Source organism: Oreochromis aureus, linkage group 12, assembly GCF_013358895.1.
Source record: "Oreochromis aureus strain Israel breed Guangdong linkage group 12, ZZ_aureus, whole genome shotgun sequence".
NCBI classification, from domain to species: Eukaryota; Metazoa; Chordata; class Actinopteri; order Cichliformes; family Cichlidae; genus Oreochromis; species Oreochromis aureus.
This window is the reverse complement of record NC_052953.1, coordinates 20,375,394-20,391,441: the sequence shown is the minus strand read 5'-3', so window position 1 is coordinate 20,391,441 and position 16,048 is coordinate 20,375,394. Positions and strand designations below refer to the sequence as shown.

The 16,048-nt window shown below is 39.8% G+C and overlaps 1 protein-coding gene across 1 annotated transcript; it reads right to left on the bottom strand.

Annotated features, from left to right (window-relative positions):
* On the bottom strand, window positions 1–13,290 carry trpv4 (transient receptor potential cation channel, subfamily V, member 4). The gene is made up of 17 exons (XM_031755442.2): window positions 13,022–13,290; window positions 11,710–11,790; window positions 10,537–10,976; window positions 9,790–9,965; window positions 8,983–9,135; window positions 8,299–8,439; window positions 6,706–7,004; window positions 6,438–6,617; window positions 6,065–6,223; window positions 5,311–5,403; window positions 5,100–5,173; window positions 4,571–4,736; window positions 4,417–4,483; window positions 3,841–4,145; window positions 1,701–1,828; window positions 1,486–1,607; window positions 1–1,381 (listed from the first exon to the last, which is right to left on the bottom strand). The coding sequence occupies exons 2-17, from the start codon at window positions 11,716–11,718 to the stop codon at window positions 1,281–1,283; spliced, it is 2,613 nt and encodes an 870-aa protein (XP_031611302.1). The 5' UTR covers window positions 11,719–11,790; window positions 13,022–13,290; the 3' UTR covers window positions 1–1,280.
* Window positions 13,291–16,048: the final 2,758 nt, after the last annotated feature.

Here is a 16,048-nt window from a genome sequence, read left to right as displayed (position 1 = left end):
AACATATAAAATACAGTCTTTACTGTTCTGTGCAGCAACGTACAAATAGTATAAAAATGAACAGTCATAGATTGGAAATGTAAACATAATATGTGACTTTTAACAGTAATGAATAAGTGAAAATGAAATGTACAGCCCGTCAGCTGTTGTGTAATGCAGTAACACAAACACGCAGTAGACGTGTGTTTAAAAAAAAAGCTATATAGGGCAAGGAGCCAATTGCAATGAAAACACTGCAGCAAATAAGGGGAAGTACATAATGGAGGGACTGAGAGTTGATTATGCAAATACCCCAGCTGCAAAGGAACACGGAAGGCTATTGTCTTCCATTTGCATACTTGCTTGACAACTATAACCTGCTCATCATGCCCACCGTGTTCAGAATAATGTCTCTGTATACGTGTAATGATGTAAATAGTGTTTCAGTTCAAATGAGGGCTGTGTCTGCCTAAGCTGGAATTCCTAGCCTGAGATTGTCAAAGTTTGGAAACTATTTAATTAATATCATATAAAAATGGAAAGAAATAGACTTTTTAAAAAAGATATGTCCTCTTTGCAGACACTGGTCTCCTGCACTTTAGAAAATGAACATTTAAATCAGCATGTGGAGCGTAATTAAGAACACATGGGGGAGGACTTTACAAAACTCAAAGTAAGAAAATTAAAAGTGAAAAAGTTCTATTCTATAAGTCTATAAATATTTATTGATATGTTTTCATAAAGCAGTATCTCTTATTGTAAATATAGGTGCAAATTTAGGATTTATTAAAGTTTTATTACTAGCATAGAAAATGCCATAATATTGTATTTATGCTTCTGCTAGCCTGCTACGATTGTGTTTTTGAAAGTATATGGCACTGTAAAATATTCTCACTTTCTTATATCCCTGAGTATTCCGACACTGATGTCTGAAAAGTGGAGGTACAGTACATTTTTGTGAGATTTTCTATTCTTATGTGACAAGTACAAAACAAATTACAGCTCACTGCTTACAAAACACATTTTTTGTTATCCTTTTTTGGTCTCAGGGTTAGTTTCTAACAGCATTTAATGTCTTTAACTCAGCAATTCTTTATCCAGTGTCTCTGCATGTCGTCTGTCCTGTTACACAGAGTGTGCTGCTTTTATATTCGCGACAGCTTTTCTGAACAAAGGCACAGGAGACGCGTGCAAATTAGTACACTTATTGGCCAAATCGTTCCCTGCAGAGTGATTTCACTGATGCTGATGGCTTTCTGCTGTCTCCTCATAACAAGGACAGCACTCATCATCTGCAGGAATCAGTGCCTGGGTGACAGCGGCTCCATCTCTACCGCGAGATCATGAGACTGAGAACCTTTGCTCAACTCCACTGCCCGCGGGACCACTGTGGACCAGCGATCTGAGGTTGATAACAAGAAAGATTAAATGAGCGTGTGGTCCACATGAGTGTACATTGTATCTGTCTGTTTATTTAACCACGAGAGTGCAATGAGAATCTCTCACCTCTCCTCAAAGCTCTAACACCCTGCTGCAGCCCGTTGGCTTGGATGGTCTCACTCTTGCCCGGATCCTCGTTAATTATCGCCAGGTTCTGATTCCAGTGACACCAGTTAACCTCGTCCACCCTGATTACACAAAAGGACCCCATTAGCAATGAGATTTCTTAGATGTAGCGCCAGCGCTGTTGGGTGGCACAGATTACGAATCAGACAAATCACCTGAAACACCAGCGCCGATCAGGTGTGCCATCATAGTTCTTCCCCACCGTCACCATCTCTCCAACTCGAAAAGACTTGCGAAGACAGACCGGGAACGAGCGTTCGATGTCCAAGATAGTCGTTGCCCACTGGGAGTATAAATTATGAAAAATATTTGAAGTAAACAGAAACTATCATAACAGAGCAGATTTAGAAATTCAGCAGTAAAGCTGTAATCACAAGGGCAGCTTAATTACTGGTGGTTGTAAGTTAGCAAGATATAACACAACATTTGTCAGTGCTCTTTTACAGTTAAATACTCACAGATTTGAAACACTTTGCCACCAAAAATAAAAACATAAACTGATCTCATAAGTTTTAAAGTAAAGGCAAAATTATAGCCTAAAAAAAGCAAATTTGGGATCCCAGAAATAGGTCTTCTATCACTCTTAATGGTTGTTTGCATTTACTTGTAGTAGATGCTGTCTGTTATTATTATCATCATCATTATTATTATTTGTTGCTTTTTGAGTTATATTTGTATTGATATATTGTGTCTCAGAAGCCTAACCAGGGACAAGGTCTGCAAATTAGCTGACTCCTACATCAGTTGCATTTTTGTTTAAAGAAACGTTAATATCAATTGTCCCTGTTTTATGTATAAATAAATAAATATCAACAAGTTCTTGATAGTTTGCCATGAAAAATTTTGTACATGTTATTATCATTATGTCTAGAGAATGAATCTCTGGCAACTATATGCTTCACAAACGGAAGATTTCCACAGGATGAACTGCAGCCTGATCTCACTGACACATTTGAGGGATGCTGCCGCCCTCTCAATCACAACATAGTCATATTCTGAACTCTGTCATCTATTTGACTCCACCAGTGTATGCCCATGCTACCGTGTTGTTGTGTCCGTTTGTGCTGTTGGCATACTGACATGTTTAATCAAAACAAGGAAAGTAAACAAATACGGGTGGCAGGTGTTCATATACTAAACATGGGTCATTTTAGGCCGTTGTTAGGTGGTTGTTAGACATGTATAATTCAACTTCTCCGGATATGAATGAGACGTTACTGTGTGAATTTAATACGATTCAGTGCTTTCATCAAGTGTTGTAGATGCATTAAGGCCAAAAAAACAGGTGTGAGCTTGTTGCTAGGTGGTTGCCAGGTAAAGTGATGGTGTCATAATATATCAAACATAATTCAAATGAAAAATGATACAATGGTCATATAAGGTGTTATAGGTGCATAAATGCTAAAAACAGGTTATTTTATCATCATCATCATCATCTTTATATATAAAGCACTTTTAAAACAACCACAGCTGACACAAAGTGCTGTACTAAATAACTAAATAATACAATTACATAAGATATAAATAAAAACCAAATAAAAGAAGAAAAAAAGTAAAATAATTAATTAGTAAGTTAATAAATGGTTTAATTAAAAGAGAAACTAAGTCTCACTACAGTCAAAGCCAAGAATAAAAATGGGTTTTAAAAGTGGACAGTGAAGGGGCCTCTCTAATGTGCAAGGGCAAGTTATTCCATAATTTAGGAGCAACAATAGAAAAGGCTCTGGCCCCTCTGAGCTTCCTCCTGGATCTCGGTACTTCCAGGAGCATGTGGTCAGCTGACCTAAGAGACCGACACGGTGTGTAGGGATGAAGAAGCTCAGAGAGGTAAGGCGGGCAAGATTGTGAAGGCATTTAAAAATAAACATAAGAATTTTAAAATGAACTCTAAAAGACATAGGCCACCAGTGCAGTGAGGCCAGGCCTAAGATGCACCTGTGCTCAAGTCTGGTTGATCATGCAGGAGGAGCAGGCAGACAAAATTAAAAAAACAAAGACACAGACAGAGGTGCTTTGTATTTCATTAAGTTATGGTTCTATAATTTTAAATAATCATCATGCTCTTTAAAATAAAACCTGACAGTAGACACTGAGACCACAAATGTGTTAGGAAAGTCAAAAATCAAGTGTGCAGGAAGTTTATTTTGTCATTGGCTTCTATGTAATCAAACTTGTTTATGCAAGCAGAAAAGTCGCCCCCTGCTGACAATTATAAGGCTTTAATTTCTTTTCCATTTAAATGATATGTTTAAATGAGCCTCGTTTTTCATCGGCTTCCACAAACAATCGACTCACCTGAAGCTTCCAGATTTTTTTGCTCTCCTTGGAGACCTGACCCACCGTCTCCCCCATCAAAGCGATCAACATGTTGAGTAGCAGCACGAAGGTGAGAATGATGTAAGTAACTAACAGGATGAGAAAGACGACTGGATTCTGTGCACTGTAGATCATGTCCAGGTCTCCCATCCCAATGGTGAGCTTGAAGAGGTCCAGAAGGAAAGCGCTGAAAGTGTTATTGTCCCTGCATGCAGGGTAGGTTGGGCAACTCCCGTTACACACTGTGCCTGGCGGAGGGCACACAGTCAGCAGGGATACCAAGGCTGCGGGATGGAAACAAAAGGTAGGTTGGCTAAGAGTCTGTGAGCACTTAGATGAACATTCACCTGAGAGGCGGGTTCTACCAGTCTGATGATTATAAGGCTACAGCTAGCAGAATGTGTGATTATCATAAGGATTGAAAGCAGTTACTAAAAGTCTGATGATTGTTTAATTTTTTTCAAGGTGCTGTTGTTTTTCTTTAGAGCCAGCGCCAGTGGCCTCATTAGACAAACATAAAAACAGGTAACAGATGCAAACCCCCTGGTAGCTTACCTGATGCAAAACCGATCATGAAGAGCACATACACCAGCAGAAACCTGAAAAGGTCCTTGAAAAGAATCTAAGAAGAAAACAAACGTTAAGACACACACAAGCCTTTGGATTTCATGCATTTTTTTTAATTAGCTGTCCATTTTCACAGTCTAACCTTTTGTATCATGATGCTGTAGGTGCCCGTGAGCTTCAGGCCCCTGGTGAAGTAAAGTGTGTTCATCCAGCCCAGGGCGAGTGCAAACACCATGACAGAGACGTAGGCCTCAATGCCAGACAGGTAGAGAGCAGCTGTGACTATAATCAGTACAGAGTAGATGAAGCTAGAGAGGACAGAGAATAACTTTGTCAGTAAACCAGTACCACTGCTGAATTGTGTAATACTGAAGTAGGGAGGATGGCAGGAAGATACGACTGCTGGCATTTGGCATTTTAACAGAATGTATACATCACAGCTAATGATCTAAATCAACACAGTTCAGAGAGGATGCTCGACATCCTCTGCTCTGTGTTTGGATCATGGGTTTAATTAAAGATTCAAAATATAAAACACGCCAGCGAGGAGGCTGACAAATTAATTAGATGACTCAATTAAAAGGATGCAAAATTTGCCTCGGGTAAAAGCCAGCAAACGATATAGCGGAGGTGAGGATCAGAGCCTGCGAGTACAGAAGATGGAGACTTACTACAGCAGTTGAAAGGATCCATCAATAAATAAAGACTTCACCCCAGGGCACTTTTTCAGGAAGAGGTCCTTAATCTGCAAAAAGAAAAAAAAGTGAGAGAAACATTTCCACAGTGACAAAAACACTGCTGAACAGGTTAAAAGAGACTGGGAGAAAGCAGCAACCAAGCGATGGTCAGAATATAACAAGAGGTCGGAGGGTACACACTAACATTTGTGAGGAAGAAGAAGATTCCTGATGCCAGTGTGACAATCTCCCCGGCCATCCGCCAGTAGTCAGACGATGTGGTACGTGGGTATGGAGGCTGGAAGGAAGAACATCTGAACATCTTAGCAAAACACACACGAAAAGCATCATATGCAGAATGTTTATAAGGAAAAAAGTGACTATGACCAAACGGTAAATTAAAGGATTAGTTTATCGTTTTGGAGGCCTATGTCTCTTCACTTCCTCGCTGAGAGTTGGATGAGAAGATTGCTATCAATCTTATATCTATCAGAATAAACCCCAAGCCTGCAGCTTTTATCTTAGTTTAGTATTAGCATGTAATCCCCCGTAAGATGTCAATTTGTCACATTTTACTCTGGAGTTTCACATTTCAAAGTTTGGATAGAGGTATGCTCACTGTTTCCCCCCTGTTTATGCTAAACAAAGATAACTGTCAGCTGCCTGTAGCTTAATATTTATTGTAAAGATATGAGAATGCCATCAATCTCCTTATCTGCCTCTTGGCAAAGAAGCGGATCCCCCGCCCCCCCAAAAAAGTAAATATTCTTATAATATAGAGCACTGAACGTCCTGTTAGTGCAGAACTGGAACAAATATGGAACATAAAATTGCTGCTATAGCAGAGGATGCATTGTATTTTATACATGAGACAGAACATAAAATTAAATCCCTGCAATGATAAATGAAAATATTCAAGTGGTGTCTTGAAAAGTCATTTTCAGTCATTTCACACCTACCTTTCCATCTGTTGGTTGGTAATAAGCCACCAGGGTGAATATGATCATGGTGATGAGGTAGGAGAACACACTGATGTAAAAAGTGACAGCAGCAAACCTGTTCCATTTGGCCCTCAACAGCTCATTGATGGGCTCCACTGCCAGCATCTCATGGCGGTTCTGACAAGAGAGGACCAAAAACATGACGCTAATAGATGTGATAAATAAAAACATAAATAAATCCTGATATTTGTATATGTACACAATGTGCCAGGTCTCCTGTGTATTTTTTTTATGCTTAGTTTAGATGTTTTAATAATCAAACGGTGGGCTTAATAACCCCTAATTTAAAGTTTTGAAAGAAATAAACTAAGAAAATATTGTCTTTGTTTACCTCATTGTGACTGGTGTAGACAAGGATTTCCAGCACAGATGACTCCTTGCCACATGTATCCAGTGAAGACAGATCATAGAGGGAGGAGTACACCGGACCATAGGCCCAGTCCTTAAACTTACGGGACAGATGACGAACTTCCTCGTCTTTGATCTCACGTCGGATAATGTGTTGAAAAATCTGGAGGAAAATGAACAAGGTGGCCTAAGCATCTTTGATCTGGACTTTCTATAATAAGGGAAAATGATGCTTAAAACATTTTATCTACCCCTATCTTGCCCAATCTGGCAGCCATCATGAGAGGCGACATGCCATCATTGTTGGGCACTGTCTCCAGGTTGCAGTCTGGGTAAAGCTTGGCAGTCTTGATTAGCAGCAGGTCGTACATCTTTGTGAGGAAACGCGTGTTGTCCTTGGTGTTGTCTGCAATGTGCACCAGCGCGTGCAGCACCGTGTTTCCACGTGAATCCTGGCGTCGCACGTCAGCTTTCTTGTGCGGATTCTCCGTCAGGTAGTGCACTATGTCGGGCTGGTTCGTGCAGGCAGCCAGAGAGAGAGGCAGCTCACCTGGGCAAACAGACAGAGACAGTGTGTGTGTTCACTTAATTCTGAAATCACAGGAGATTATTAGGAAAGCTGCATTTCAGATTAAAAATAAGCAAACCAACAGGAGGGTTAATTAGGAACTGTAGCTGGTGTCTGTATGTCCCTGCAAAGCATACTAAACATGGATCAAAGATCTGACTTAAATCCCCCCTATGAAAACAGCACAATTAGCAGTTGTTTGAGGGAGGGGCGCAATGGGGCCAGAGTGCCAAAAGCAGCTGCTGAAAATGAGCCGTTGCCATGGGTGACAGATTACTTTGTCACCTCGCATAGAAACGCTCCTCTTCATGGATTTGCACGGGTGCATGCAGAGTGTTAGCGTGAGTCTAAATCCCATTAGCCATCAGCCCTGCCAGGTTCCTGTACACCTCGCTGCAAAGCTCCACAGCAAATTACTCACACTGTGCCCGGACACGCTGGGATTTGGGAATGACAGCCATGCTAAGTGCAAATAGAAATCATCCCCTGTTTGATGAGTAAGGAGTGTGATGCTCGATTGTGACCATACAGACAATTTTTAAATTTGGTTTGGGTAAAAAATAAAAATAAAATTGAAAAAAATAACAATAGAGCCCATAATGTAGCAAATCTACTTTTCTTTTGATGTTTTAGGAGAAAAACAATGTGCATCATTTATATTGTTTGATTGCAATTAAAAATTAAAACATGTATATAAAGACATTTTGTTCTGGGTACTTCACACAGCTGATTTCAAACCTGTTATATACTGTCCTTTAGTAAAATCTGAACATTACCCAGCAGAGGGCAGTGTTGGGTTTACTTTACCGGCTCTGATGCAGCTCTCCTACTGCTGTTCGCAGGTCAATGAGGTGCTCTGCACCAGCAGTGGATGTTTACATTTCTCACATGCAGGACACAGACACCTTTCACTGGATGCAGTCCTTGAACAGCTGACATAAGGCTCGTCTTTTCATGTGTTTTCAGAGCGTAGCTAATGACAGTTCCTCAATACCTCAAAGAAATCTAGGTAGAGGTAAAGGTGGAGCTCACCACTGGACCACAGCAGTACCCTGAGTGTATTAGCCCTGCTAAAATGTCACTTCATTTCTCCAGAGTGGAAATTGAAAATGTGACCGGTGAAGTCATCCAAACCTCAAACAAACCACCCAATTATATAAATATTATATATATTTCCAGGACTCTGTATGTGTGGCTGACTGGGACTGGGAATAGGTGTGCTAAAAGTGGAAAAACAGAAGCACATAAGTTTTTATGTGCTGACAAAGGTCTTTACCAAAGTAGAAGTAACCACCCTCGTCTTTGGGCTGGAAGAAGCGTCCCCTCGCCTGGGCATGAACGTCAGCTCCTTTTTCCACCAGCAGCTTCACATACTGCTTACAGCGTCGTTCGATGGCAATGTGGAGCGCTGTCTGGCCTGAGAACACCACCAAACCCAGCAGATGAAATATTATGTGATGTCATACCACTGCTTTGTGTTAATTAAATCAATGTGGAGTAAGGGTTGGGTTTGTGGACAGGTTTTCATGAGCTCAAAGTTTTAGTAACTGCTTTCTACAATAATTCCCAAAAGTGCAAAAAGGAGTAAAAGCTCAGAGGTTTGGGGTCCTTAGGGACTGTTAAAGCGCTATATAAATACAGGCCATTTACCATTTACCATTTACACTGAGTGGCCTAACAACTCACTTTTTGTCACAAGGTGCTACTGTCTCACAGCTAACAGTGTAAGGAGTTAGCTGTGATAAATGGATATATGGTGTTTTCTTCATCATTTATCCAATTCAGAGATCCAAGACGTTGCAAACATATTAACTATAAACACATTTTCCCCTGCCAGCTGTAACTCAGGGCAAGAAAAACGGACAGCAGCCCGATATACTAACCGCAAAATTCACATTAATTTAAAGCACAAATGCATTTTCTTAAACTGCATGTGGTCATTTTGGGATTATTTTCATACCTCTGTAGTAGACGTCCCTGAAGGGCGTATTAATGAACTCTCTGAGACTCCCATTCTTCTCTGCTATGTCGACCAGCACTGGGATGGTGTTGTTCTGACGGCCATAAAGGTTCATCAAAGCTTTTGGCAGACATGTCTTACCTGTGTATGGCTCTGGTAGAAAGAAAAAAATTCAACAAAAAGAAAAAGAAAATGCTTTAATCCAGACATATTTTGTTTAGAAAGTGCTTTTATTTCTTTATTTAATCTAATCTAAGTGTGATACAAAAGCTTCCAATACCCCTCAAGGCCTCCACCGTCCAAGGCTACCCCAATCCTATCAGATGTACTGTAGTACACCCCAGAACATGTACATTATAAATTAGCCCAAGTTTTGGGAATTGCTGGAAATAAATCAGTATTTGGGATTTACAGTAACAGGCTGTTAAAGACAGGGGTCAAACAAGCCCTTTTAAACAAGCTATTATGAGATTCTGAGCCTAAAAATAAAGCACTATTTAAACTCTCTCACAGAGGCCACAGTTTGCTGTGATTTCTCTCTGCTGTCTGACATAAAGCTCCTCAGACACACACAGGAAGCTTTGCACTGGGTCAGACAAAGACTCTAACGTCATTCCACCTTTCCCCCTTAATATCCTCTGAGTCAAAACCAGATAGAGACAGAGAGAGGCGAGGAAGTGCAAAAGGTCAAAGGAGCCAGAGGACAAAGCTGAGCTTCATCTCAAGAGCAGAGCTGAGGAAACTTTTTAAAAAAAACATAGGAAAGTGTAAGAAATGAATATGAATCACCTGCATCTTAAAACTTACCTCTGAATTCCTCATCGGTTAACCTCTTGTTGTTACTTTGCAGGTACTCCAACAGGCCCTCGAGTTCCCCGGGGTCTCCACGTGACACACAGTCGAAGAGAAGCGAGCGGTTGAATACTTTGACGACTTTTGGAGGATCAGAGCTCTGGCTCGCGTCACAGGATGCCTCTGTTTTGCTGAGATGACACAGAAACAGGATTTACGTTGCTTTACATGATTCAACTGAACTGATGATCCAGCAAGAGCAGGAACTCCCTGTGAACCTGTGAATTATTTAATATATTTCACTGATAAAACATTAAGATGATTTTTTTTTTACTTACAAACTATATAAGCAATCAAACACAGCCTTCCCTGCTCCAATAAATAGACCTCTGTGCGTATGGGGCAGGTAGGGCAGCCAGGAACAGACAGCAGCCTTAATATTACCTCAGTGGCTGCAGGGAAACAACAACATGCTCTCTGTTGGGTCTTAGGGACTGTGCTTCACACACAGTGCGTCTCTATGTGTACAAACTGCACCACTTCATGTGGCACACCTCTGTCTACAGAGTGGCCAATGTGGGAGGATTTTGTTTTTAATGACAAAATCTTTCCAAACTAGCCCTTTTGTCCATGGATAAAAATCCAGTATATTTTAACGTCAGAAAGGTAAACGCCTAACGCGAGATGTTTGAATCATTTTCCATGTTTCCTGGAAGCACACAAATGCTGCAGTTTGAGAACAGCTTAGATCTTTTCCCTCACCCTTTTGGGAGCTTCTTTCTGCGTTTCTTCTGGTTGCTTGAGTTTCCGTAGGTGCCATAGTCAAAGAGTGAGTCCATGGGTGCTTTCTTGGGAGCAGGAACCACATTTGACTCATATATGGTGGATTCCAGGAGGTCCATTGGGTTGGATATGCCCTTCTTGAAAGCACCGTGGAACTTCATCCGTAGGTACTGTCTGCTGTCAGCGGGGTGGCCCGGCTGGGCCGGCTCCAGGATTGACTCCTGACTCGAGTCCTGAGTTGCTGGGGATCCATCCTGGCTCTCGAACAGGTGTGAGAACTCAGATAAAGGGAAGGCTCCATCACCCTCAGGCTGAGCAGCCTCACTGTCTCCCAAATCCACCGAGATGCTTGGTTCAGAGCTGATGGCGTTGCCCTTGGGCAAGGCGAGGTGGCGCCTTTTGAAGATAGCAGATCGCCCCTGGAATACAAATGATAAAAATGTTGTGAGGAAGCAGCAGGTTCTTTAAATGTCACAAAGGTCTTGTTTAAAACAAAAAGATAAATATTAAATCTCTTTATTTATGTAGAAAAATAACTTTTTCTAATATATTAAATAACCCAGAAAGTGCCAGCTAGAATATTTGATAAGGATCTTTGGTCATTTCATTATTACTATTATTTTATTTCAAGCTCTTGCTTACTATTACAAGAGAGAGAGCTGAGCTGTGTTTAATTACAGTGGACCTGATCATTTTCTCAGGTCACATTAGGAAGGAGGATATAAGACACAAGCACAGGCTCCAGTAGTCACCACCGCCAAGCTGCTTACTGAAGGGTAGAAGCCTTAGAAAGTTGTCAGTGACTCCCATTTATATGCTGTCTGTATGAAATGGTATTAGACATGCAATTTTAAAAAATAAGTTGGTAAAAATCCCAAGATACTGATCAATACATTTATAAAAACCAGATTAAATACTTTACATGGCATTTGCTGTGCAGGGTTAAATTAAACTGTAATATACCAGTTTTATTTAACGCTGCACAGCAGTGCTTTTAACATAAGACAATATGATGAGCAAACTGCACTGAGCAATACATTATTCTGACTAAAGAGAAGATGTATTAAGACTACAATTACCAAAGTGGCACTTGAAATCCACATTTAAAGCATAAAGTAGATTTAACATCATGCATTTAGGGGCGCTCTGTACCTCATTCATCCCTCTTATCACAATGATGTGCCAAATTCCTCTTCGGGGGGAAACTGGAAATGATGCTGAAGCATGTGGGCGCTGTGCAGAGCAAAGAAAAGTAAGCATCAAGTGAAACAGTGGCACAGGAGTACAGACGAAACATCGGCATGTTCCTAGTGATACAACAAGAGTGTCTGTGTTTAGAGGAGGTATGTATGGAAAACTTAAAAAAAGGAGCAATGCCAACATCAATACGAGTCTGGACTCTCATTGGTCAGATGAGCGTGTTTTCTCTAGAAGGCAGAATCACACCACCTTCCTGTTTAACACAGAACATTTACTAAATGGATGCTCTGAATGTTTTCCTATTACAGATGCATATATTATAGTATCTCTACACAAAACACATGCACACACACAGTACAGCTGCAGCATACTCTCAGACTTTGTGCAGCATGGACTTTTTAAAATTTTGCTCAAGACAGCGACAACCAATCTAAGCCACACTCTGCTGTAAAAGAAGCAATACAAAACAAGAAACCTGGGGTCCCACTAAAGCAAGAGAAATGACTCACAGCCCCTTTTGACACACTGGATTATCATGCCTTTACACCTCAGTGGGCATTTGATGGTAAAAAGAAAGGAATAACAAAAGGCTGCCCCTGATTATAAGAACATTGAAACACTAAGAGCAAAGACTGCATTACTAAGGGTTTCTGGGTCAGAGTGATAGGATGGGATCATAAAACATCAAGTTGATCCAAGGCTCATATTATCCATTAATTGGGTCGAGAAGTGGAAATTCACTTTTGAAAGTTTCTCAGTCTGAGTGACACTGAGGGTCCCCTCAGGGATGTGGGATTTCCTGCTTTGGCAGAGTTAACGTGACATTATCCAGAGCCATAGAGCGTGACGACTGTGCCAAATGAGCGCACAAAAGAAGATCAAGCAAAAGAACAAGATTAGAATTATGATTTTGAGTAAGTCTTTAGTTGAAATAGATTTTAAGAGTTCGAAAGATAATAGCGTAAAAAATTTTACAAACATCTAATCTATATTTATTCATAAGTGAGAAAATAAAAGAACACGGGAAAATGTTTTAATATTTTAAAAAGCACAAAAAAGATGTCAAAATAACTTATGATAAAAACTAATAAGAAGAATAATGAACATACAAATTCATATGACTTTTTTACACTCGGGTATTATTTTAAAAAAAAGGTTTTGCGCAACTCTCATTAATTATTCAGCTAACACAGACAGTAAAATATTTATTTCTTTATTTCTTTAGCAGAAGAAGCCATGAAGAAGAGCATGGCATATTCCTTACCTTCCTCTAACCAGTAAATCCAGTTTTCATTTTCTTAGAAATGTTTACAGCCTGCTCCGTAACTTTATCCCATAGAAAGTTTGGACGTGTTTTCTCTGATCTACTGTGCGCTCCTTGAATGCATCTTCTGCTTTAATGCAACTCCAGGCATCCAGATGAAAGTGAATTACCTAAAACAGTTACCCTCCCTCGCGTATACGGCTGCCGTTAAAGTCTCACAGAACAACGGCCACTTTCACAAACTTTGGGTGGGACAAAGTGACCACATCCTTGTCTCAAAGCTGGAGCCAACACGGAAGTTTTAAGGTGAAGTACCACATGTGGCCGCTAGGTGTTGACTTCACTGAAGTCTCCGGATTTTTCCTGGAATTACAAAGACACCTGAGCACAATTTACATGTCATTACAAGCCACTATGGTACACCAGGAATGTTCTCCTCTTCTTGTACCGTCATAAACAACAGTTCCGAGCTGACTTTATCTGTTTCCTTGTTTGTTTGTTTTTTGTCTACAATACCTCTCATTCTGTCATAATTACTGTGCAAAAGTCAGGAGTCATTCTTTATATTTTGGTTCCAGTGAGCGAAAATATAAAGAATGGAGCCAGAATTTATGTCATTTTTTTAAAGTGGTTTTGAGCAATAGTCCTCCAGGCTTTCTGAGGGTCTTCAAAAAAAAAAAAAAAAAAAAAAAAAAAAAAAAAAAAAGTCCAGTCCTTGCACCTTATCATTTTCACAGGTATGCTTTTTGTTTGTTAAGCCACTTAACACTGACCTATGACCCTTTCATGCATAAAAAAGACATCTAACTCAAGGGATCAACCAGTGTTTTGTTGACACATAACAGATAGCTTAGGGGGAAAACTATTTTAAATTCTTTAGTCTCTTTGTTACTAGCAGCCTGTCACAAAAACATATAATTTGTGCTGATTTACTCAGCTGAATCTATTGAAAATGTGGAGATAACACAGTTTGACAGGCACAAAATAGTATTTTTGCACTAACAAGGTGGTCTCAGTGAAAGGGTGGCTGTCAAGAAACCATTCTTATGGAAGGGAAAGAGAGAGAGAAAGGCTAAGGTATGCCAAATCATACAAGAACTGGACTGGGCAGGACTTATGGAGTGCTGAATTTAAATGTGAAATTTTTGGTTCAAATCATCATTGTCAGAATGTACAGAGGAGGTCAGGGGAGAGAGGTGCAACAGTGTCTACAACCATCTGTAAAACACAGAAAAACTTGGTGCGTTTCAGCCCGGGGTGTTGTAATCTTGTCAAAACTGATGAATTATGAAAGCAAAAAAGTGCTGTCAGATTTTGATCCACCCTGCAAAACCATCTGGAAAGCATCTGATTGGCAACAGCTCAATTTTTCAGCATGACAATGCTGAAAAATGTAAATTTGATAGAATTGTGCAAAGTCTGTTTTTTGCCTTGTATGCTGTATTTCCATGAATGCTTGCACATGGTTCAATAAATCACTGCACCTGTTTTCTATTTTTAAAGACTTTTGCACCACACTATCCTGGAATTTTCATTTTAGTTTATAGGCATCTAATCTAATGCTAAACTAAAAGCAGAGATTGAAAGTTAAGTTAATTGTTGACCTGGTTTTTTATGCTCTTCACACATGACTGCACTGCTGAAACAACATACCTTCATACAGCAGCAGTTTGTCAGATTCTGACACTCTATTCCACTCTTCAAACTCGCACAATGGAGCAGAGAAGAGTTTACTAAATTCCTTTGAGGAGGGTGTGGCAAGCCTGACAAAAGGAACATGAGGCGCTATACAAAAGAATAAGAATGTCTGAGCAGTTATCAAAACAAAGAGCCACTTCTTTTGATGTTGTCATTTACTGCTTTTAAGGCTGCTTCACTGTGTATAGTTTATCACTGACCCCCACAGAATGTAAAAAAGCTTTAGCATTCAAGGTTAGCCCAAAGCACTGAGATTGCTGTAAAAATAGAGGTGTCTTATTGTAAAAATATTGACAAACAAAACTCTCATTGGTGGTCACAGAGAAGATTACTATCAAAAACTATTTCATTATTAGTATAGTACAAAGCCACCCTTGAGCCACCCTTCATTTCGTTTATATTTTGCTAGAAAAATTGGAAACAAGTGCAGCGATTTAGTATAAACATATTAAACATTAAACGTGGAAACACAGTATATAAGGTAAAAACTGAGTTTATAAAATTCTAATGAGTTTGAAAGTCAGCATTTGGTATGGCCATCTTTTTCTTCAACATAACCTGGAAAACCAGGCTTTCCTGTATCCTTATCCATGTTCAAAAATCCAGGTGAGGAAATCCAAGTAAGTTGATTCTGTTACTGTAACTAAAAATTTCACATTTAGATTCGTCACTCCACAAGACCTGTTGCCACTGATTTTCAGTCCAGTTCTTGTGTAATTTTGGCTCTCTGCTTCTCCTTAAGAATGCCTATTTGACAGCCACCTGTCCACTGAGATCACCTTATTGGTACAAAAATACTATTTCATGCCTATCAAACTGTGTTAGCGTTGGCATTTTTCAGCAATTCAGCTAAAGAAATAGGGAGAAATTATATGTTTTGTGACAGGCTGGTAGTAGACAATTTCCTAAAGATAGAATTTAAGATAGTTTCTTTCCCAAGTTGTTTTTTATGTGGAGCGACAACATTGGCTCATCCCTTGTGTCGGGTCTTTTTTTCTGCGTGAATAGGTCATAGGTCAGTGTTAAGTGGTTTAGCAAACAAAAAGCATTCCCGTGAAAGTGATAAGGTGCAAGGGTTGGACTGACAATGAGTGAAAATTCAGCCAATGATTAAAGAGAAACTTTCAAAGACCTTCAGAAAGCCTGGAGAACTATGGCTCAAGGCCTCCTTTAAAAAATGACAAGAAAGTCTGGCTTCTTAGAAGCAAAACATAAAGGAATTGGGGTTGAACAATACACATTAATTACACATTAATTACACACATTAATTACACAATAATAGGGAACAAATTAAAGAAGACAAATAACTTCATTGATAATCACACGGAT